General features: G+C 41.0%; 5 protein-coding genes across 5 annotated transcripts; 3 read left to right on the forward strand and 2 right to left on the reverse strand.

Moving 5' to 3' along the window:
• Positions 1-166: 166 nt before the first annotated feature.
• MELLADRAFT_124392 (uncharacterized protein) lies at positions 167-634 on the forward strand (the record flags this gene model as incomplete). The annotated part of the gene is made up of 4 exons (XM_007407664.1): positions 167-206; positions 280-316; positions 382-441; positions 529-634. 4 exons carry the CDS (start codon positions 167-169, stop codon positions 632-634), a joined length of 243 nt encoding a protein of 80 aa, XP_007407726.1.
• Positions 635-2,023: 1,389 nt separating this feature from the next.
• Positions 2,024-4,343, reverse strand: MELLADRAFT_84272 (uncharacterized protein; the record flags this gene model as incomplete). Its single annotated transcript, XM_007407915.1, has 4 exons — positions 2,024-3,364; positions 3,431-4,147; positions 4,214-4,226; positions 4,318-4,343. The coding sequence occupies 4 exons, from the start codon at positions 4,341-4,343 to the stop codon at positions 2,024-2,026; spliced, it is 2,097 nt and encodes a 698-aa protein (XP_007407977.1).
• Positions 4,344-4,718: 375 nt separating this feature from the next.
• Positions 4,719-6,026, forward strand: MELLADRAFT_34734 (uncharacterized protein; the record flags this gene model as incomplete). The annotated part of the gene is made up of 4 exons (XM_007407665.1): positions 4,719-5,219; positions 5,291-5,353; positions 5,433-5,581; positions 5,672-6,026. The coding sequence occupies 4 exons, from the start codon at positions 4,719-4,721 to the stop codon at positions 6,024-6,026; spliced, it is 1,068 nt and encodes a 355-aa protein (XP_007407727.1).
• A 2,146-nt stretch (positions 6,027-8,172) lies between these two features.
• On the reverse strand, positions 8,173-8,863 carry MELLADRAFT_124394 (uncharacterized protein; the record flags this gene model as incomplete). The annotated part of the gene is made up of 5 exons (XM_007407914.1): positions 8,173-8,278; positions 8,355-8,486; positions 8,587-8,646; positions 8,714-8,750; positions 8,824-8,863. 5 exons carry the CDS (start codon positions 8,861-8,863, stop codon positions 8,173-8,175), a joined length of 375 nt encoding a protein of 124 aa, XP_007407976.1.
• A 6,404-nt stretch (positions 8,864-15,267) lies between these two features.
• On the forward strand, positions 15,268-15,823 carry MELLADRAFT_104564 (uncharacterized protein; the record flags this gene model as incomplete). Its single annotated transcript, XM_007407666.1, has 2 exons — positions 15,268-15,642; positions 15,794-15,823. The coding sequence occupies 2 exons, from the start codon at positions 15,268-15,270 to the stop codon at positions 15,821-15,823; spliced, it is 405 nt and encodes a 134-aa protein (XP_007407728.1).
• Positions 15,824-24,640: the final 8,817 nt, after the last annotated feature.

The following is a 24,640-nucleotide window of genomic DNA, read 5'->3' on the forward strand; positions in this document are numbered from 1 at the left end:
CTCCAAGTGGGTACTTGTGGCGTTGGTGTGGCATTTTTTCTTTCGTAAAAATCTTTTTGATAGGTTCTTCTGGAGACAATCTATAAAAACCTCAGTCAACTGACCCATCATTTCCTTCCACCCTACAAACCAACTTGTGTCGTTCCTCTCCACATTGACCTACATCATGCTTTTCTTCAAATTAGCCATTGCTGCTATCCTAGCTGGTCAGTCCGCGCATGATCCCTGATATATAATTTACACCTTCCTTTTCACTAACCGCTCTGTCCTCTTCTACAGTCACAATCTCTGCCATCCCCAACCAAAAGGATGTAGCGTGAGTGGTATTTGTGTTTTCATATAATCAGCTCGTGTCCTAATTGGTTATACAATCGATCACAGTGCCACTGATTCGCTCATGCAAAGACGATCTACGACAAACCCAGTATTTGAAAAGAAACCGTAAGTTGAGGCTGAATGATCATACCCCTAATCTAACCCTGAACCTCGATTTGCTCACCGTTGTGAATGTGGTCTTCCTTTCAAAAGGTCTGGCGGAGATAAATGCACGACCTGTGACAGCTCTGAATGCTTGTCCATTTCATCAGGATGTATAGACTTGGGCTGTTGTCATCCCCGAAATGGTGTGCCATGAACTGAATGAACGGAAACCACAATTGCATAGAATCGTATACTTGTGTAAACAGATGGTCTAAGGTTACGCCTACCTTCTGTTGATTTGTTTTTTTGCACTAAGAGCTCTGTGTCTGGTTGAGATCTCGCGCGTCGATTTATTCTTACTTTCAATGTACCTCCAGATACATAGATATGATCCCTTTCAGTTGCTTTCCTGTTCTGGTATCTTCATTCTTGCTTCCTGGACCTTGGTTTTTGTTCCTATGATCTCATGTCCCTGTGGTCATCCTCTGAAACTCAATAGCATCTGCATCCCAGTAAAACTTTGACGATTTATGGCTCTTGATTGATTCGCTCAAAATACAAGTTTAAAATAAAATTCCCATCAAGATTTTCCTCTTGAGAATCTATATCATTCCAAAAATGAGATCATTGTAAACTTGTTCCTGATATCTATGAAAATATTGTGCCCAAGACTGACTCGAGATTCCTCTATTGATGAGTAGATACAAATGTGGTTTGGCTATACCAGGTTTTGATGTTGTTTCTTGTTGTTATGATCTTTCCTTTTTGTCATGTCCATGGAGAAACAGGAGCTTCTGCAAAGGATTATACTTGTATCAAGCCCCAAGCTTTTTCTTGTCAAACATTCTTTTCCCTTTCTGATCTTGTCAAAATGTATGTCAAAGTAAATATGTTTTTCTATTTATAATTGTTTTTAAAAAAATCGTTTTTTTTTGAAAAAACTGTAGCTTTTTAATCACCCACTGAATAGGAAGTATGAAAAGTTGAGCACAATGTGCAGCCAGCTGTCAATTATGCATATTTTCTCTGGTCATAATATGATTAGAGTATCACAAAAAGTGCCAAATTTTTCATTTGACTCTAATCTTTTTAAGAGATAGAGAAAATTCAATCATAGCAAGCAGAAGAAGGATTACATAAAACAAAAAGTGGTGAACATCATACTTTCTTGAATCTCACTTTCTTGATTCACAACAAAACTTTAGTGAGATGAAGAGCACTCCTCTGGCTCTGATACACAGAGGTCCCAGATCTTTCTGAATCCGGGTCATTATCTGTGTTTGTTGAAAAAAAATTGTACCAAAGGAAATATGATTTCAAGATGAATTCATTTTGAAGTACCTAGATTGAAAAGATGGTTTAGATAGAATGTGTCTCCTAATTTTGGATTTCTCATTACTTTAAGGAAATAAATCCAATTTAACTAAGACTATTGAAAATCATCATATGAAACTCTAGTAAATGAATCTTTATCTTTCCTTCAATTATTTTCAACGCATGATCAATTCCAATTTTAATGTATGATTTCAAAGAAGTCAATAAACTAAAAAACACACGAAATTTTCACAACAATTATACTTTTTTTAAAAAAGAAAAGAAACCATCATTTTAAAGAATCTTTAAACTTTAAACTAGATTCAATCTTATCACTTCTTCTTTCCCAAACTTGAATATAACTTTCACCTAGGAAGACCATCTGTCTATTGATCTCTTCTACAATCAAATCTTGAATTTGAAACCATTTCTCTTCATTTGGTTTTAATGAATTTGCCTTTAATTCTTCTTCTTGTTTTTCATTCACACTTCTAGTATGAACTTGTACTTTCCATTGCGAATCTTCTTTAGCTGTTCCGGCTGTTGATGAATAAGTCACATTGGCTAATAAATCATAAAGTCGTTCAATTGGTTCATCTACTTCTTTTTCTTTTTCTTTGGGTTTAGGTTCATAGTATGGACTTAGATCGATACCTTTTGTATGGAAATTGACAATCGTCGGATTCTTTTCTTCAATAAAATTATTCGAAGTAAATCGTTTGAAATGTAAAATCAAAAATGGAGGTAAACCTAAGATCTTAAACCGTTTTAATTTCCCATTGATCTCAATCGTTTTCTTTCCATCATACTTCATCAAAACTTCATTTAATCCGATTTGAGGTATTATATTTTTTTCGATCGTGTCTTGAAATACAGGTGGTGGTGGTAAATCGATTGTTAAAAATAAAAATGGGGTTTGAATCGTTCGAACTTCAGCTCCTAGATCGAAAATCGGTTTTAATCCTTTCTCTCCTGTATCTGGTCTAGCTAAAATATCATGTTCTTCAATCCTAACTTCTCCTCTAAAAGCTGCATCTATAATACTACTTGGTTCATCTTTTTCTTCTTCTACTTTTTTGATCATCTGATCTGATTCTTGAGGATTTCCTTCATTTTTTAATTTCATGTGTTTCTTTTTCATCGGTTTCTTTTGATGTCCACCTAAGTCTAAATGTAACGTATTTAATAACCAACCTAAGAATTCTAATGGATCAGCTTGTTCTGTAAGTTTGAATTTTCGATTAGATCGTTTACTAACTTCTTGTCCAAATTCATGTGGACTAACTTGTGATTTAAATGCTTTTGGATTCCATAATTTTCTCATTAAAGTTCCAAACCTTTTAACTAATTCAGTATCGTTTGAGGTTGGTTTTCTACAGATCAAATAATCTCGTAATGGAGTCACATGTGATAAGATTTGAACAATCACATTTAGATAATCATTGGCTTTGATATTGTTTAATCCTACAAATCCTGGTAAATAACTAATTCCTTGTAAATCATATGCTACAGGATATAATCCTGTATCTAATCGATTTAAAAACTCGGGTGTAAAAGTAGGATTCAATAAGTACTTGATATCATCTAAAGATGGATCTGAAACTTCATATCCATCAGGTAAAACATAAACCTAAACCAATTAAAACTGAATAAGTATAAGATCAAGCTTTTCTAAAAAACATCAGATCAAGCTTACCTTTTCAGATAACAAGTTAATAAACACATGATGATCCGATCCAATACTATGTGCATAAGCAGGACTGATCTTACTACGACCTTGAAAATATTTACCACAAACTAAACAAGCATAGATATTGATGTTTGACAAGGTTACTGAACAAAGTCGTTCGAAATCAAAGTCTAACATATCTCTATTGATCGTATCTAAGTATAAATCTGATTTGGTTCGATTTGAATTGGTTTGAATTGGTTGGTTAGGATCTTCTGGTTCTGCTTCTAGGTCTAGATCTAGGTTCATTTCGTCTTCGTGGGTTTGAGGTCGTGGTGGTGGGTTTTCGTTTGAGAGTCTTGGACGCTTTGTGGGTGGCAAGTCATCTTGTTCATCGTTAGTTGATGGATGTTGGCCATTTTTAGTTGAATGATCTCCAATATTGTTAGTTGAATGATCTCCAATATTGTTAGTTGACGTGTCTTGAACATTGTTATTTGGAGGATCTTGAATATTATTCGTTGTGAGATCTTGAGAGTCCTTGGCTGGTGTTGAATCATCTTGAGTATCCTTATTTGTTGAATCTTGGGTATCCTCATTTGTCAAATTTTGAGTATCATTGTTTGGTACTGGAGATGGTGATTTTGATTTTGATTGATTTGATTGAGATTGACGATCGAATAAACGTTTAATGAGCTCATCTTTCTTTCCAGTAATCGCCAATCCTTCATTTTTAAGTAATTCCTAAAAAGTGAAACATGGATTGATAAGTACAATTGGATTGAACTTGATGGGCTGAGATAGATTTACCTTTAATTGTGGACTTTTGATGTGAGTTTTGTAAAAGATATGAATTCATTAGAGATAGGTTCCCGCTGGTTTATAATTTGAGATAGTTGAGATTGAAGACTTACACTTTTAATTTTTTGAGTTCATCCATATTTGCTTTGAATTGTTTCTTGGAAGACTTGGTGAATCTCGCCTGGTCTTCTCAATACGTGAGTTGATCGAACTATCCGCGGATACTATCTGGCCCCGTGATCGTATGAATCAATACCGCAGACGGGGCTTTGTCCGATTGACAGGTTGAAATTCAAAACACACCACCACTTCAAGAATTCTATCATCAGCATTCTACTCAGCATTCAGCATTCAGCATTTAACATTCAGGATGAACTCAAACAAACGAATCAAATTGGATAACACTCCACAAACCAACATCAAATCAGAAACAAATTCAAATTCAACCACTCATTCTACTTTAAACATCAACACCAACACCAACACAACAGATGAAATAGATCAACTTGAACCGATGCCATTACCAAGACCAGCCGTCTTAGAAGAAGAACAAAACATCATCAGATTTGTAGTGGTGACGAATGATAAATTACCAGATTCATCTATCATCTTAACCGGTTTAAAAGATTTATTTCAAAGACAATTACCTAAGATGCCAAGAGAATATATTTCAAGATTAGTGTTTTCAAGAGATCATTATTCATTAGCGATCGTCAAGAGAGGTTTAGAAGTCGTTGGAGGGATCACCTATAGAGCATTTGAAAGTAGAGGGTTTGCTGAGATTGTGTTTTGTGCGATCACTTCTACTGAACAAGTTAAAGGTTATGGATCTCATTTGATGAATCATTTAAAAGATCATATTAAGAATACTACACTTTGTAAACATTTCTTAACTTATGCTGATAATTATGCGATTGGATATTTTAAAAAACAAGGGTTTTCGAAACATGTGGGAATCGAAAGATCTGTTTGGGCTGGATATATTAAAGATTATGAAGGTGGTACAATTATGCATGTAAGGTTTTTCATATTTCACATATTTGAATTATAGAGTTTTGATGTTTTTTGATTTTGTTGTAATTATAGTGTGCAATTTTACCTAGAATTATATATCTTGAATTACCCACGATTTTAGCAAAACAAAAACAAGTAAGTCGATAGATCAATTTCTTTGAAACTTTCGATCAATTTTCAATTAACTGATCGATTTTATTTTATTTTATTCAAGGCAATTCAAAGTAAAATCAAATTAGTTTCACAATCTCATGTAGTACATAAAGGTTTAGAAGTTTTCAAAACACCAGGGTTTAAACCTATAGACCCAAGTGAAGTACCAGGATTGAAAGAATCAGGTTGGACACCTGAAATGGACAGATTGTACGTTTGAATCTCAATCGCTCTGAAGTTTATAAATTGACCAACCCTAGACCAAAAAAATCGGATTTCGTTTTTTTCTTTTCTTTTCAGAACAAGAAGACCAACCCGACCACCATCTTATAATGCGATGCGACACATCTTAACCGATTTACAAAACTCACATCATGCATGGCCATTTTCAAAACCAGTGAATGCAGAAGAAGTCACAGATTATTATACGGTTATTTTGAAACCAATGGATTTAGAATCTATTGAAATCAAATTAGAATCTAATACTTATTTAAACCTGGATGATTTTTTGAGTGATTTGAATTTGATTTTTGAGAATTGTAGAACTTATAATGCAGAAGGTAGTAATTATGTTAAATTGGCGAATGCGGTGAGTTTCTTTTCTTCATTTTTCATTGAAGAGGGTTCTCTTGGATTGAATTTTTTGACCGATTGATTTTTCCTTTTTTTTGATTTTTTGTAGTTGGAAAAACTTATGAAAGAAAGTGTCAAGAGGTATGCAATTAAACCGGATGAAGAAGATGAATCATAATCAAGCTTCTTTTTTAGATTATAAGTCGATTTTTGATTCTCATCTCTTTCGTTCTTAATTGCGATTGATTTAAAAGTTTTTGGAAATCAAATGCGGAAATTTCTTCTTTTTTGCAGACCGAGTCACAACATATATATGTATATATATACCATTCTTAATTTATAGCAAAAATTCCAAGTATTTAGTACGTTTTTGTAATTTTAGTTTAGCATAACTATCATCAAGTCAGATAGGTTTGGCTTCTCATTGAATTTGTTTGTAAAGATTGTGACTATTACCGCCGTATTCATGGTTGATGAACACTTAAAAAAACTTTTCAAATGTTTTGAAAAAATTATTTGAATAATCACAGCAAAAAACTGTGGTGATTAATGATCTTTGCTGTGATTATCAAAAAGTTTTTCTTTCGAATGTTCATCAATCATGAATACGGCTGTACATGGAAGGAAATGAGAAAATAAAAATTATTGAAGTCTTCATGGTTTGATGAACGATTTAACTTACCTCTCAACTTTGCAAGTGAGCAAATGCCAAAGAAAGGTGACGAGATCTACAATCAATTTCTAAATATTATCTCTTTTGAGCGTCTTTTGAGTTCAATATAGAGAACCAGTACATAGTAGCAGTAGGTCTAAAAATAGTAGAGACAGCTTCCCAAGAAACCGAAAACCAATACTCGTGATGATATTTTGTAAAGGAAACGACTCGGGCCACACTCATCTTTGCTACGGCCACACTTCACATGACTTGGCTACACATACTACATACATGTATTTACTAGCCTTCAAATTCACATTCCAGATCAATGATTCAGGGAGAACCAACACAGCCATTACCACCACCACCATCTCTAAAACATTAATTGGACATACGGTGAACGCTTGACATGATTATTTCATGGAAGCTGAAATGCTTGAATAACAATTACAAACTCTTGAAGAATCTAATCCGGAAGTTCATCAGCGTAATAATGCTGGATTATGCTCACAATCGCCATCGACTTAAATTGCAGGAGTCTGCAAATCGACCCCAAGCTTGATTTTTACTGTTTACCAACTACTTACTCAAGATATGAACTTGTGTTTCACTATGTAAGCTTAACAAAGCCCCTCACAAGCGCGTTCGCCGCGCCCTCAAAGAGGCCTCCGTGAACATGTGCAATTAAAAACAATCATATGATCACTTTGATCCAGTCTAAATCTTTAAAGTCTTCTATTCCTGAGAAATCCTTGGGTGATGTGAAAAACTCAGCAAACTAATTGGTGGTCTTGACTAAGCGTTTGATTCCCTGCCTCACTCCCATACCATCCAACTCAAATTGACTTTCCAATAACCTTCCTCAAGGTCTCTTGTTACCTACTGTCTCGCATCACGGAAACAATTCATTGTAACCAACTCGATATACAATGCATTGAGCGATCATGATCAAACCTGATCAAACATGACTGTTCAACGATTACATTTAAATCATCCCTTTTCCACCTCACTCTTCCCGCTCGTTTCCCAATCCTTTGATTATCAAAGAAAAAAATATGCACAGTTACATGTAGTGTGGTTAATACTAAAATTCTAATACGGAATACTTGTATGTATGTGTAGCCAAGTCACGTGAAGTGTGGCCGTAGCAAAGATGAGTGTGGCCCGAGTCGTTTCCTTTTGTAATCAGTAGAACTCGGAGTGAGAAGCGTCTCACTGCACTTCGGTATAATCTCATTTGTTAACGATCGATTGCAGGGTAGTCGCGTGCGCGTTGTATAAGCTCAACCTCATTGGATCGTGGGTGACAATGTTGGAATTGCAGAAGATGACCACAGGAACATGATATCGTAGGAACAAAAACAAGAGTCGAGGAAGTAAGAATGAAGAAACCAGAACAAGAGTGCAACTGAGATGGATCATATCTAGCTTGTGAAGAATATCAGACTGTAAGAATACGAAAACAACTAGACACAAGGCTCTTAATGCTGAGAGCAAATGAACAGCAGGTAGGTGTAAATTTACTTCATCTCTTTGCGATGGTATTCTGAAATGCGGTTTCCGTTCATTCAGTTCATGGCACACCATGTCTGGGATGACAACAGCCCAAATTTACACATCCTGATGAAACGGACTTGCATTCAGAACTGTCACAGGTCGCGCATTTATCTCCGCCAGACCTGTCAAAAGGAAGACCGCATTCACATCAGTAATCGCAAACTGAGAATAGCATATGTTCCGTTGAGCTTCACTGACGGTTTCTTTTCAAATATCGGGTCTGCCGTAGCTCGTCTTTCACTTCGGGGTCGACAGCATCCGTCAGCTTTGCATTGTGGATTGTCAATGCATTCAGAAGGGTCACAGGCCCCGCATTTGCTATTGTGAGAGCTTCGAAAAGAAAAATCACATTCATAACAGTCAGCAAGTCAAGGTAGGTGGAGGTACAACGAGTTCTAGGATGGTGGATGCTAATAGAGCCTGAACTTACCGGCTCCTTTCGAATAAGTTGCCCGCAGTAGATCGTCTTTGCAATGCTGCATCACTGGCACTGTTATTGATTGTATAGCGCATTAGGACATCATCTAAGTATGTAAGAACACGAAGACTTTACTCACCTCAAGTCCTTTTGAGCGGGGGTGGCAGAGATTGCGACTGTAGAATTGGACCAGGAGGTTAGTATCAAGAAAAAAATAAAGTATATAACAGATGTTATGGGTTAACTGACCAGCTAGGACAGCGGCAATTACTAATTGTGAGAAACGCATGTTAATATTGTTCTGGGTTTTAGAAAGGAGACAATTGGGTTTTTGACGTTGGATTGTTGAAAGCTGATGTTAAAGTTGGATGACAGTGAGCAATAAGGGATAGCTGACTGGGGTTCTTATGAATCTCTTGACTCGAGATGCATATGAAAACATTGTCTCTTCACGAAAGAAGATTAACAAAGACGGGTCCGAAGCATTCTTGCGCCATTAGACACCGCTCCAGAACATTCACGAGACCTCCACGACTGGTTCAGCCGAGACCCTACTGATCATGATGATGTCGACGTGACTATCTGGTTGTAGAACAAGGGTTTGATCTCTTGCAACATCCCAGAATCGAGCATCATATCAAGGGTAAGTTGACTGTAAGGATATGAACGAGCAGTAAATCAGGCTGAATACTGTAGCAATGATCATTGACCCTGCTCTTTCCATTCACTACCACTTTTCTGATTTTTAATAAATGATTTTTATTAAATGGGAGACACCCCTACTCGAAACAAGTATGTGACTCAAAGTGTTCGGTGGTATCCCATTCATTCCGATAGACAAAACCAATGCACCTATTTGGGAGAAAGTATCATAAACAACCATGTTTACTCGACCCCGGGTCGCGCAACCAACTTCCACAGGGACTCTCACTCTATGCACTCATTGCGTCAACCAACAAAATTAAAGTGCCTGTTTAGGAGAAGCAAGCAAGCCTGTAAGAGGTAATTTTGAAAATTACGTTGTATTCTAGACATTTTCCAATCTCTAGAAAAATTGCTTCACAACAAGAGAACATCCCTTGAGAAAAAAACCATGGATCACCAACAAGTGAAATTTGGTACTCTACCCCGAAAGCATCAACACGTACTAAACGGCACCAAATGGCACATCAACAGCTGCATTCTCGCTCATTGACAATCAATTGCAGGTCACTGAGGGGCGCGTTGTCTATATAAGCTCAAGCACATCGCATCACGAGCGACATTCTTGAAATCACAGAAGATGACCACAGGGACATGTGATCATAGGAACATAAACTGGAGGCAAGGAAGCACGAAAGGAGAGATCGAAACAACCGTGCAACTGAAAGTGATCATATCTAGGCCGGGAGGAACACCAGACTGTAACAATCTGAGTACGGAAACAAGAGTAAAGAAACAGATGCGCGCAGCGCGAGACGTAGAACTCATAGTGCAGAAAACAAATGAAGAAAATGTTACCCACTCGAGTTCCACCACCTTGAGAGCTATCCCCACACCACAAAAGGGTTTCCTGGTCTCATGGATAACTTGAAGAGACCAGGAATTCTTACAGGGTAGGATTTGAGGGATAAACAGCGGAAGCAAATTCCGTCCCTTTTACCTAACTTACTCCCTTCCCGAAATACGAATGGATTACATATCCTTCTTGCTTCGGTCAATGTATCAAATAATGTACGTGATCTTCTGTGACATTAGATTAGCACAAGCCTTGGGGTATAATGTACCACCTTTTGATGTTATTAAGGATGCTGGATAAGTTTGTTTTGTTACTTTAAGTTTGAGATGTGGTGTTTTGAATCACTCTCAGATCATGTTTTGGGTCAATCCTCTTATATTTGTTGATGTCAGACTTGAAGTTGATGATCAATTGCATTGATGAGTATGATTTGGTCTTTTGGAGAAGAGGTTTACATAGTTGGTTTCTTGGATTGAGGATGAATTGTGAAGTGAATGTGTTCAGTTTGTTGATGAAGTCTTGCTGAGTTCAACTTCAGAATTAAAATTGATCAAAGCTCTATCTTTTTTCAACTCGATCAACCGTTTCACCTTCAACACTACTCTCAAACTGCGTTCATCATCTCACTCTCAACTCGCATTTCCAGCATGGCTCAAGGAAGTCTTCGAAATACAGCCTTTGGAAAAGCATTGCTGCACTCCAATACATTCTCACTTTGGATGATTGATTGCAGGTTACTGGGTTGCGAGTAGTCTTTCGAGCTCATTGACTGGCGCGCGACATTCTTAAAGTTTCAGAACATGACCACAGGAACCGGACACGAGATCATAGGAACAAAAACAAGAGTCAAGGAAAGCAAGAATGAAGATCAGAACAGAAAGGCAACTGAAAGCGATCATATCTAGCTTGTCAGGAACATCAGACTGTAAGAATGCGGAAACAAGGGTCAAGAAATAGGAAGAAATAGATGCAACGAGGTCGAGACTAGACAAAAAGCTTCTAGGACAGGGAAACAATGAATCGAAGGTCACTGTAAGGAGTACACATATGTACAGCCAGTATGGCTATGGAAGCATGGGGTTATGCGGGTCTCACTATATCTTCTTGTCATTGCCCGGCTTCGGAAAGTCTTCACTCCTCAGAGCATCTCCAATCGTTTGGGTTAAATCTTGGGTTAGCGGGGCTAGAGTTACAGATCTTTAGCCGGGGTCAGCTAAACTAACCCAAATTCCCGCAATCGTTGTCTGTAAAGCTAGGATTAACCCTAGCTAATCCAGACTTAAAGACTGGGTGCACAACCGTTTGCTTTTAAATTTGGTGCGAACTTCACCTTTTCAAAGTCTGTATATCTTATTGCAACATGGACGCGAGTGCCATTTTAGAACAGCACGTGAAATTAATCAATGAAGAACTGAATCACGAGTACGATGAGCTGATCATGGCACTGATAAAGGAGTCATCAACAACCCAACAAAAGAACACACGTGAAACTATTCAACACGACCGGATTGCTGCTGACCAACAACTTCAACGCGACTACTTTCAAGACTCACCATTGTATCCTCAACATCTATTTGAAAGGAGATTCCGAATGAGTCCAGAACTTTTTGGACGACTGGCTGCCGACCTGCAGGGACACAACAAATACTGGATACAACGTCGCGTAAGTTTTTCCAAAACTATCATTAATGTTGGATTCAACAGTTGAACATCTATGCCATATAGGATTGCTGTCTGAAACTAGGACACTCAACAACCCAGAAGATGACCGCTGCGCTGAGACAACTGGCTTATGGAATGGCTGCCGATGGGTTAGATGATTACTTGAAAATTGGTGAAAGTACTGCAATAGAATCTTTGAAACATTTTGTACGCGATATAATCGACCTCTATTCAGCGGAATACCTAAGACCCCCAAACTCTGAAGAGCTTGAGAACATACTAAAAGAAAACAAGATGAGAGGCTTCCCCGGATGTAAAGGGAGTATAGATGGCATGCATTGGCTATGGAAGAACTGCCCTCAAGCATGGGCTGGTCAGTACGAGGGGAAAGAGAAGGGGACCTCAGTAATACTGGAGGCAGTTGCTTCAAAGAATCTATGTATCTGGCATGCCTTCTTTGGAACGCCAGGAGCCCTCAATGATATCAATGTTTTACATAACAGCCCACTGTTTGATTCCTTTATTAATGGTAAGATTTTTGGCTGTTATATCAGGTAGCAAGTATCTGACCTTTTCTACTCTCTTGAACTCGTATGGAGTAGGTTCTGAAGACAGAGTCCACTTTGAGGTGAATGGCAATCAATACACTCGTGGATATTATCTGGCAGATGGGATCTATCCTGCTTGGCCAGTCCTCATCAAGTCGATACAACGACCTTTAGACAAAGCAAGTAAGTATTTTTCAGAGTGCCAGGAAGCACTAAGAAAAGACATTGAGCGTGCTTTTGGGGTGCTTCAAGCGCGCTGGCATATCCTGAGTCAACCATGTCGTCTTTGGAGTCTGAAGGAAATGACCAAAGTGATTTTATGTTGCATCATCCTTCATAACATGGTGGTGGAAGACCGTGGCGAGTTGGATCAAGTCACCATTGACTATCGCACAAAACATGGGCTTGAGATACATCCCAATTGTCTTGATCCTCAAATCTCATACACTCTTGCTGAATATTACAACACAACATCAGAGCTACGAAGTCGCGATCAACACCTACGTCTGATGGAAGATCTCAAAATTTCAATGTGGATTAAGAGGGGGACTGGAGGGAATTAGACAAGAAATTCACGTTATGTTTCGATCTCAATCGATTCTGTTATGTTTCTTTTTCTATTTCATTTCATAAAATATAATCTCATCAATTGACCCAATGTCTCTGGTATGCAAATTTGTTATGGCAAGACACTTGAGAATTTCTTTTATTTCAGTGACCACAATAAACAAACAAAGATCAGTCAAATCTAGTGTAGAACATAGATAAGGTGAATTAGATCAACATGAATAGAATGAAATAAATTCCCAAGTCTAAGAGAAAAGATAGTTCCATGTTCTAATCCTCAGCCTGAACCTCTTCGTCATTTGAATACTTCTTCATCAATCTCGCTTTCAGCATCTTTAACACAGCTCTTGACTCTTCATCTGGACATGAATCAGGGGAAGTCGTTAATACCTTCATATCTTCATAATAAGCGTGGCTCTTCTTAGCTTCAGCATCGATCTCAAGAGCACGATCCGCAATCTTTTGACCATGTTCTAACATCTTAAGCTTTTGTTCCTGGATGTCGGAAGCCCGCTTGGGTTCTTCAGTCCGTTCGACATCTAACTCAGCCTCCTTGCGTCGTCTTTTCGCTTTTTTTTGGCCGACAGGACGTTCAAGAGGGTTGGAAGAAGGGGGTGGTGGTGTTGAACCGGTATGGATGATCGGATGGTGGACACCTGAGGCTGAAGTTCCAACTGAAGCTTTCTTGACTGGATTGGCAACTTGGGCCCATTTAGGAACATAACGCAAGATCTCCCACACCGCCTCATCCTTGAATACCTCGCTGGTTTGATTTTGATAGGTCTTCTTTGCTATGCGCATGTAATCACTGGGGGCGGTTCCACTAGGAGGGTTTCGTTCAATCGACCCGTATATACCCGAGAATTTGATTGTAGAGGTGTTCAGAGTTTTCCAACTAAGCCGAGAGAATACTGAATCAGCAGATGGTCAGGAAGTCAAAACAAATACAGATTCACTCACCGGTTCGGAATCTGTTGACCCGTGCGATGGACCGTGGATGCATTGTTATAATGCTCAGTCACCTTGCGATAAAACTCGGCACCAGATTGATTGTTTGAAGTTTCGGCGTTCTCGCTGATTGCGAGCCACGAAAAGGCCAACTGTTTGTCTTCAAGTGTTGTCCAGTTGGGCGCTCGAGATTTCTTCTGAGGTGCATCATCGAGTGGTATCTCAGCCATCCAAAGCAAGTTAAAAACTAAAGTGTTGTGGAGAGTGAGGGTTGAGAGGAGTCGAGTAGAATTTTATGTTGGAGTGGAGGTGTCACAGTTGAGGATGTGTATACGGTGAGCGGGGTGGATGAGGATTGAGCTGAATGGGAGATGTGGGCCTAGCTGGATTGAGGGGCGAGGTGAGGTGTGAGTTGAGTTAAGTAACACTGGGGTTAGCTGGTGTTAAATTTAACCCGGCTAGAAGATTTTTTAAAGAAAAGTTTACTAACCCTTGCCTAAAGATTCACCGCTGTGAATTTTTGAAAAAGATTAGTTAAATATTTAACTAATCCTGTGACTTAACCCGACGATTGGAGATGCTCTCAGAGAGCTAACCTTGGACTTTCTGGAGCTAGGTACGTTATGACCCTTTTTCATTATTTCATATAGTTGTTTTCTTGGTATCTGTTCGAGGACTCCTCAGAGAGCTAACCTTGGACTTTCTGGAGCTAGTTTCGTAATCAAAACATAACGAAGTTCTTAGTTAGTGCTCTCTCGAGAAGTCAAGCCGGAAACTTATCCGGACCCCCAGTGAAGGTTCTCACGAACCTTACACTTTTTTTAACTAATCACTTCGAAAAAGTTAAAACCACAATTTTTTTTCATACTATCTCACAACCTTCGGTCAATCCTATCCTCCAGGATAACCTGTCAATCTGTCCTTTTTTTTCTCTTCGTCTGTCAACCTTAATCGTCTCTGGAATCTCAACGTTCTGTTCAAACGAATTCTGTCATACGTAGCTCATCGTCGATACCGGTTCTATCGCGAGCATCCCTGATCACACCTGCCAATCGAATGTCACAGAAACCTGAGAACTATCTCGACGACCCGGACATCCTACTGCGAAAAGCACGAAAAGAGAAAACCAAAGAGGTCACTACGACAAAACTCGAAAGCCCACCAGCCGGTAGACCTCCCAATTTTTCTTGGAGACCAGAGGCATCGCCAGCGGCGTTGGCCGATCGTGTAGTTTACGCTTCATCTTTCCAGCAAGACAAGTCATCCTCTTCTCAGAAATTACAGTTCTCACCAATAGAAATATCACCATCGGCACCCGAAAGAACTGTCATTGACCTTCATTTCAAGAAGTTGTACGGTAATACGGACACGCCACACCCACCAGGCTACCTACCGGATAATACCCCGCTCGGGAAACATCTCACTGGTGTAACGTCAGCCTTGACGAGTACGACTGAGCCCACCAACACGATGTCAAGGGAAGAGGACGGCGAAACTATCAGGTACTTACGAACGCAAGTTGAAGCTTTGGAACCACAAACGGCTGAACTCGACCAGTCCAGGCAAGAGACAGCTGACTTGCAAAGAATGGTACGAGAATTGTTAGCCAAACGGAGTCGTCCTGGGTCTATTGAGAACGATGCGGGAGAGGCCGATCGCACCCGCGAGATCAGTCAAGCTGAAGGCTCGAATACCTTTAACCAATATGTGAACACCACTCCTACATCACCATCGCCACTACCGCGGGACTCACGACCTGTCCACCATAACAAGGGGAAGCAAGAACCGAAAATTGCAAACAACCATGACAATCAGCGCGATAACAATCTTGCGACTCACCGACACGTAAGCTGGGCTGAGGAAATCGCTCCTCAGACGACAACCTCAGGATTACCACCACGACAATCGACTCCTGCCGTTTCTGTTACCACACCGGCTCAACCATCGCCTGTGGAAACCCTGTATTCTCCGAGTCAACCGTACCTTCGACCTCCAGTCACCACTAGACAACCATATCAGCCGGTGACTCAACACACTGCAAGCAACAAACTCATTGCGTCAACCACAGCGGATCGAGTAAAGCTAAGTGACTTGCCGAAATTCACTGGAAAATTCGGGAAGCCCGCCAACCTATTTCACTGGCAAAGTCTTATCGAGGAGACGTTCGAAATCAAGAACGTCGTGGAAGATCGAGAGAAATTGAAACTCTTAGGCTCCTTGTTGAACAACGAAGAATTATCAGCGTGGTATCAGTCGAACAAAGAAGAAATCAAGAAGCAGTCGTGGGAAGGTGCGATGCAGGCAATGGCGATGGGAACCTTACCATACGCCTGGCTGACCAATACCAAAGACTCACTTCGCCGTCTGGAAATGAAACCTAGCGAGACCTTTGACAACTACGTGATTCGTGCTCAAGCTTTACACCGCCTAGTCAAACGATTTGGTCAAGTTGACGATGTGAATCTGGCTCAGTACATTACCTGGGGAGCGCCTCAGCTCTTCAGAGACCTTATCGCCAAAGAGGGACACTTACTTCAACGGCCATTCTCCTTCCCGGTCTTTAAAAATGCTGCCGACGCCATCTGGCGTTTCCTAGTCAACAGTCGCTTGATACCGGACCCTTCTGTCAAGTCAAGATCGAATCAATCTATGACGAATGCGAGTTTCACAGCAACAAGCACCGGTCGAGTAGCGCCTCAGCCAAGACAACGTTCGGATGAGGAGCGTGCTGATATCTCATGGCGTTATTATGAATACCAACGAAGGACGGGCATCTGCGCCACGTGCAAGGAAAAGTGTAACAACCCGTCTTGTAACAAGAAGAACACGAGATTTTTATCTGTTCCTGCCGACTTCAACCCCGGTCCACGACCTCGACGTACGCCACCTGTCACTAATGCAACCGCAGCACCAGGAGCGCCCACTCAACGACCAGCGGGTCGTCCGCCTCCAGCCACTACACCGTATCGAGTTGCCGCGGTGGAAGAATTTCCGGACCTCCTGGCAGAAGACATCGCCGCATATGAAGAAGCAGACAATGTCTTGCAAAGAAGCATTGAAGCAGAAGTCGGGATGGCAGCAGGGTGCGTAGCAAAACCTCCTGAATCCCCAATCATATTAGAACTAATATGTAATGGCAAACCTCTTCGCGCCTTGATCGACTCAGGAGCCGGGACGAATCTACTGTCAGAGAAGGTGGCAAGTAGTTTACGCATTCCTCGTCGCCCATTGGTCTCACCGGTTGAGGTACGCCTTGCCGTCGCTACCGAGGGCAAGCCTGTGGTGCTAACCGAGTTTGTATTCGCTAACCTGAAAAGCGACGAACCAAGTATACAATTCGGCGCGGTATTCTTCAAGTTGGCACCGTTAGGATCAACGTATGATATGATACTGGGCTCACCCTTCTTGTCTAAATTCAAATTGGATATATCGGTACATCGACGTTGTGTTGTTCACACCTCAAGTGGAAAAGTTTTGTATGAGAAAGGGATGCAATCTGAATTTTGAAGGCTATTATGCGCAATTGAAAACATAGACAAATTGAGTGACGTGCAGCAATTGAGTGAGAGAGAAGACAAGGTACTGAAAGAGTTTGAAGACCTATTCCCACCTGAGTTGCCCCCTGTTGAAGAAGGGGAAGAGGCACCGCCAGAGGTTTTTCCTGACGGAATGCCTGATCCTTTCCGACAGGTAAGACATAAAATTATTCTTACTGATCCCAATGTAGTGATTAACGAGAAACAGTATGGATACCCTCAACGACATTGAGACGCGTGGCGTAAGTTAATTGATCAACATGTGAAGGCAGGACGACTGCGAAGATCTCACAGTCAATACGGGTCCCCTTCCATGATAATACCAAAGAAGGATCCGGCTGAATTACCACGATGGGTGTGCGACTACCGGACGTTAAAAAAATTCACAGTGAAGGATTGAGCACCTCTACCTAATGTCGACGAAGCGGTACGGCTCGTGGCAACGGGGAAAGTCTGGTCAATTATTGATCAAACAAATTCTTTTTTTCAAGACCGTATGCGAGAAGAAGACATACCTTTAACGGCGGTGAAGACACTGTGGGGACTATACGAGTGGACGGTGATGCCGATGGGGTTGACAAACGGACCAGCTACTCATCAGGCACGTAATGAAGAAATTTTGGGAGATCTAGTAGGGAAAATCTGTGTAGTTTATATTGACTACATTGTCATTTTTTTACAAACACTTGAGGAGCACGAAGCTCATCTGCGACTAGTCCTAGAGCGTTTGCGACAAGCCAAGTTATACTGTTCAATCAAGAAGAGTAAACTATTTCGACGAAAAATCAAATTCTTGGGACACAAAATCAGTCAAGCAGGAGTCTGCCCGGACAATGAGAAGGTGGAAAAAGTATCCAAATGGGCATCACCTTCGAGCTCAAAACAACTCCTCAAGTTCTTGGGGACTGTCCAATGGATGAAGAAATTCATCGATGGATTATCTCACTACGTAGGCACCCTGTCAGCCCTGAGTACTAAACCAGCGTACCAATGGGCAACAAATATATTAAAAAACCTTAAAAACAGCAACTACAACTCAAGGCTCAGTTTCAAGAGTTAAGTTACATATGAATTGGCATATGTAACATGTGCAAAACTCACATCAAAGAGTGTGTACGTACACAACTTTCATGTGAACCAAAGCTACATATATTTCACAGACGTAACACATATGTAACAAGTGAAATATACTTATAACCCAATAATAACCGTGTTACTGTAATTAACCTAACCTTAGAACCACAATTTGTGCGCACTTGTAGTCCAAGGATACTCAAGGTTCAGACTATATAAACCCTGGAGATCCCACCAGTTTTGAAGCATCACATTATCATTCAACAACCATTACAAATTGCTCACTTCATCTTCCTAGAACTTTTAAAACTTTGTTTAACATCTACAAACTTTAAAAGCTTGATTCTACGAACCTTGAAACCTCAACCTTGTGTCTTGTTGACTATATTGTGTGCGCATCAACCCTTGTTTCTGTCTGATTAGATTCCTTAATCAGTAGTTTTCGTAATATCCATACGGTGGAATTACGTATAAGGAAGTAGTCCTTGAGTGCTGCTTATATCAGATTTGGGATTCATCTGATATAAGAAACTCTTAATCTACGGGGAAATCTCTATTAGTCAGAGTGTAAAGTTCCCGGTGTTATAAAAGATTTTAACACCACCTTCTTTGACCTTTCTTTGAATAAGAAGAGGATCAAATTAGGATTGAGAACTGCGCGTCAGTTGCTCTTATTTTTAATTATTGCAAGGACAATAATTAACTCAAAATCCCTGGGCAAAATCCTTTGTTTAAAGGTCAACTAACTGGAGTCTTTACTTGTTTATTCCAAGTAAAGCTCCTACGCCCACGTCTTTACCCGCTCAAACTCGTGGATACTAATCCCCACGAGTCTAGTAGAAGTTTGTTTAAACTTCTATCCTCTTTTTATTGAATCTACTAGCCCAACAGACGCTAGTAGGCTCACACACCCTAACGCCATTGACAAGCACGAATCTCAAAGGTAAACCCTTCTGTTGGGGAAAAGCTGAAGAAGATGCTTTTAACAATATCAAGCGTCTTATCACTACACTGCCGGTTTTACGAAACCTGGATTACGAGTCCGGGGAACCAATCTGGCTGTTCACAGACGCCAGCGGGAGTGGACTAGGTGCAGCGCTATTCCAAGGTGACAAGTGGGACACTTCGTCTCCGGTAGCTTACGAGAGTCGAACAATGAACGCAGCTGAAAAGAATTACCCTGTTCACGAGCAGGAATTATTAGCCGTGATCAACGCATTGAATAAATGGCGCCTCCTGTTACTCGGCATGAAGGTCAACGTGATGTCGGACCATCACTCTCTCACGACACTCCTAACTCAGCGCAACTTAAGTCGACGCCAGGCCAGATGGCTAGAGACTTTGTCGCAATTCGACCTGGACTTTCGTTACCTGAAAGGCCAGGACAACTCAGTCGCCGACGCACTGTCGAGGAAAGAGGACCTAGCGCCTTGCGAAATCAAATCACAATTGAGCAGAGATGAACTGCAAACAATTCGAGACGGGTACGATCAAGATCTATTCTGTACAAAGCTCGAAAAGGTGCTACCCTTGCGCGAGGATTGTGTCATCAAAGACCAGCTGCTTTACTTAGATGGACGACTAGTTGTCCCCCGATTCAAAGGTCTACAGGAGAAGTTCATCAAACAAACTCACAATGCACTGGGTCATTTAGGACCCCTGAAGACGTTGGCTCAATTACGGTAAACTTTTTTCTGGCCCAGTATGACGAAGGACGTCGAAAGTCAGCTTAAGTCGTGCGACTCATGCCAACGTAATAAAGCGCGGACTACGACGATCTCAGGGAAACTTCAAGCCAATCCTATTCCACAAAGGCCAATGGAATCAATAGCGATTGACTTCATTGGGCCGTTCCCTAAAGTCTCTGGGTACGACATGATCCTTTCATGTACGTGTCGACTTACCGGCTTCGTACGACTCATCCCGACCTCCCAACGAGACACAGCGGAGAGATCAGCGACGCGTCTGTTCAACGCATGGTCATCTATCTTTGGCCTACCTGAATCTATCATTGGTGATAGAGACAAGGCATGGACATCTCGGTTTTGGCGACGACTACATGAGCTGCTAGGTGTACAAGTCAATCTTTCGACCTCTTACCATCCACAGGCGGATGGGCGTAGCGAAAGGTCAAACAAGACTATAGGACAAATCCTACGACACTTAGCGGCTAATAAACATGGCAAGTGGTTGGAATCGTTGCCCAGTGCCGAGTTCGCCATTAATTCGGCGATCAACGTCGCCACAGGCGTGTCACCCTTCCTTTTCGTTTACGGCCGTATGCCACGACTATTCCCAATAGACAAACCACTCGACAACGAAGATCACGATGTGAAGTCTTGGATCCAACGACGTCAATCGGATTGGGCTGCCTGGCGAGATCAACTCTGGAGCAGTCGAGTGAACCAAGCCGTGCAATACAACAAACGCCGCCGGATGGGTGAAGAGCTGAAAGTGGGGGATCAAGTCTTGATAGACAGTACTGATAGACAACAAATAGTGGGAGGACCATCACGTGGAGTTGGTAAACTTCGCGCTCGCTACGATGGACCGTATCAGGTGCAAGAAGTCCTAAATGGCGGCCGTGACTATTGTCTTCAACTACGACCCAACAACTCATCTCATCCAATCTTTCATATCTCAAAACTGAAGCGCTATCATCATGACATTGTCGAGGGTGATGAACAGGACATTGCGGCCATTAGCATGGTCTTGTCGGTTCCGGAACCAATCCCCGAAGGTCCAAAAATGGAGCCCGTGGGGCACGCTACAAAACTTGATGAGGGGGTGCGCATTATAGGTAATGCATTAACACCCCCGCAATGTGAGTGCGATACGAATTTTTCTCCCTTAGTCAATGAAAAAATTGGCAAGCAATCTCCTCTCCTTGATAACAGCATCGAACTCGAGTCCACGGCCTTAAATACATGTGTGGGACAAGAAGTGTCGATTGCAGCCACTGGGATGGCTTCGTCTTTGCCGAAAACAACCCCAACCGGTCCTAAATTGGAGCCCTTGGGGCACGCTAGGACAACTGACGAGGGGGTGTGTATCGAATGATACATTAGCACCCCCGCAATGTGAGTGTGCTACAGATATATATACCCTTCCTGTTCAAGAAATAGCTGGCAAGCAGGATTCTTTTCTAAATAACAGGTTCACGAGCTACCTAACAGGATCAAATCGAGATATAGCAATACACAGCAAAACATCAAGAATTCACATGATTATATAATTCACATCAAGACTTCAAGAGTTATCTGATACATTAATTCAATTTTAAGTCACATCAACAATAAAACAATGCACTATTTTATGTTCACTTGAAACTTATCTCATCACGAAAGCTATGACCTTTTCTTTTTTTTTCTCTTCTCTCAATTTTTTTTAGAATCATATTCTTTTAATTTTTTTTCTTCTTTTTCTCAGGACGTGTTATGGTCAAAATTTTAGGGGCGAGTCATGCCAATTTTTCTTCAATTTCTTTTTTTTTCTTCTCTTGGTTATTTTGTGTCCAAAAGGCCCACATCAAATAGGAGGGATTATTTTTAGGAGGGGAGGGTGTAAGGAGTACACATATGTACAGCCAGTATGGCTATGGAAGCATGGGGTTATGCGGGTCTCACTATATCTTCTTGTCATTGCCCGGCTTCGGAAAGTCTTCACTCCTCAGAGAGCTAACCTTGGACTTTCTGGAGCTAGGTACGTTATGACCCTTTTTCATTATTTCATATAGTTGTTTTCTTGGTATTACTTTTGCTAAAAAGCTTGGTCAGAAAAAGAAAAAATAAAATAGAATTAGACCCAGATTTCACCGCAGCAGTCACAACGCAGCAGAGAGAAAAAAATTTTAGGGTGCTGTCAGCTGTGGTGCGACTTCCCTTCCATTCCAGCCTTTTGATCACCCACCTTTAGTTCACCATCACCTCGCCACCTATTTCTTCCCACACTCTTGCAAGATGAGCTGGTCAAACTCTTGGTAAGTCACTCTATGTCTTCTATTCATTATCTATTGGTGTGCTTTCTAAAAACCTTTTCATATCGTGTGATTCAGATGACCATCCTCACATTACAGTCTGAGATCAGTGATTAATTCACCTAGCTTGGTCTCACCATCACCTCGCCAGCTCTTCCTTCCCACACTCTTTCAAGATGGGTTTGAGATGTTGAATTGTTTCAATGGTCTCAAAATCTTGTTAAGTTAGTCAAGCTATGCTGTGAACATATCTCTTATTGATTTTCTGTTGTTTTTTCTAACAACGATCCAGATGATTGTTCTCACCACACAAAGATCAGTCATTGGTGTTTGGTGATCAATGATTGATGATCTATCTTTACCACTTTTCTCATATGCTCTTACACAATTGTCAGCTACTTTTGTATATAAACTTGCCTAGAGCTTCACGTGGAAAGGGTCTTGTGTCCTCACCCTTTCCATCTCGTCTTTGTGTGCTCTAGGTAGGCCTCTCAATTTTACATGTTCTTTAAAAAATTTATTGTGCCTGATGAAATGTCAAACAACGACTTCTATTTAATCTTTTACGTGCTCTAGTTTGCAACATGGAGAACAATCACATCAACCCAATCTTTCTGGACCGTTCTTCTGAACCAGATTCATTGCCTCATGAAAGTGTGACTACCCGATTGAGAGATGATCAGATTGCTATGGTATGCTGTTTTTGAACTTTTCACACTATCACTATTCATGAAGCTCACAGCTTTTTCTTCCTTCAATCTCATTCACAGAGCCCACATCCCAGTGTTGACGCTGAACAAATTGATGAAGACGATAACGCATACACCTTCTTTTTTGACTGTGAGATGTGGGTTCCTGACAAAAAGGGGAAAGGAGGCTTCACACGAATTGCATGTACTTCAAGTGTAGTACCTTGGCATGCCACTTGTTTTGATATAGACAGTCTGAAGGCAAAGTGCATGGAGCTTGCCAAAAGCGATGCAACCAAAAAATCCATTGAAAAAGTACTTCTTCATTCATCAAACAGCAGGAAGAACCCCGGAGTGTGGACCCTCTACATCAAAAAGTCTTCCAACTTTCCAAAGACATTAGACCGCCGTGTTGAGTTGAACTTAGACACAGTCCAAACATGGGTTGAAGAAAGTCAGGCCCTCTTTCCTGGTCGAGAGTCTGGTATTTCTTATCTTGTGCCCCATCCGAACAAAGTCAAAGCTCAAGCTAATGCGGTGAGTTCTACTTCTTGAGCCTTTTGAAATTCAAACCATCTTCTTACAGTTATTTCTTTCAGGCTGCACGTACCGAGGTGATTGCTGCCTCAGCTGAGCGCAAGCTAAAACGACAGATCGGCAAAGGAATTGACAAGGATATGTTTGACTCTGAAGAGGTCAGAACATTTGTAACTAACCCTCTATTTCATTCACTCACATTGCTTTTGTTTGATTTAACTCGGTAGTCTGATTGTGCATCTGAGAATTCTCAAGACTCAGGTGCTGCACTTGAGGCTGCTTTTTGCCATGAGCTGCTTGACCACCACGTGATGGATGGTGTCCACAACACCAAGTATCCTATTGTCATAGATCCAAAAGACTCCACCCGATACTTTGCTTTGACACTCGAAAAAGCAGAAGAATGGGCCAAACTCCGAGTGAGTTAGCATCATTTTTACATAACTGGTCACCCACATGCGCTAACTTTTGTTCCCAGCACAACGATGATGTTGATATTGATAATCCTCCGGCTCATTTCAAGTACGACTTGGTCAAAAAGCCAGCGAAAGACCCTCGTAAACCAACTGTTGTGCCCCCAGAAAGCAACAGCACCAATTCTTTCACGCCTGCTGCTATCAAAGATCTTCTTGTTGGTGTTGCAGCAGCTGTTGGGGAAGCAGTTCGGCCACCTCAAAGAAATCCAGCGCACAACCACGCCTCGCCAGATCCCACCACACCTCGTGCTTCTCACAAACAAACCGTTTCGCCTGAGCACCCTCCCCCTCTTTCATCTTCACCACCCACTGCACATGATCCAGACGAACCAAACGGAATCAACGGATTCCTCAACTTCTGCACTTTCCCAGAAGAAAAAAAGGCAAAAATCCGCAAAGTTTTTGAAGATACTGATGTTACCGACTATAGATCAATCAATAAAGATGATTTACCTCGAGAAGATTTGATCCAGCAAGGACTTTCCAAGGTCATGATTACTACACTTTATAACGATGCTCGGAAATATAGGCTCTCAAAGACTAAGAAACGAAATG

Source organism: Melampsora larici-populina (assembly GCF_000204055.1).
Source record: "Melampsora larici-populina 98AG31 unplaced genomic scaffold MELLAscaffold_10, whole genome shotgun sequence".
NCBI classification, from domain to species: Eukaryota; Fungi; Basidiomycota; class Pucciniomycetes; order Pucciniales; family Melampsoraceae; genus Melampsora; species Melampsora laricis-populina.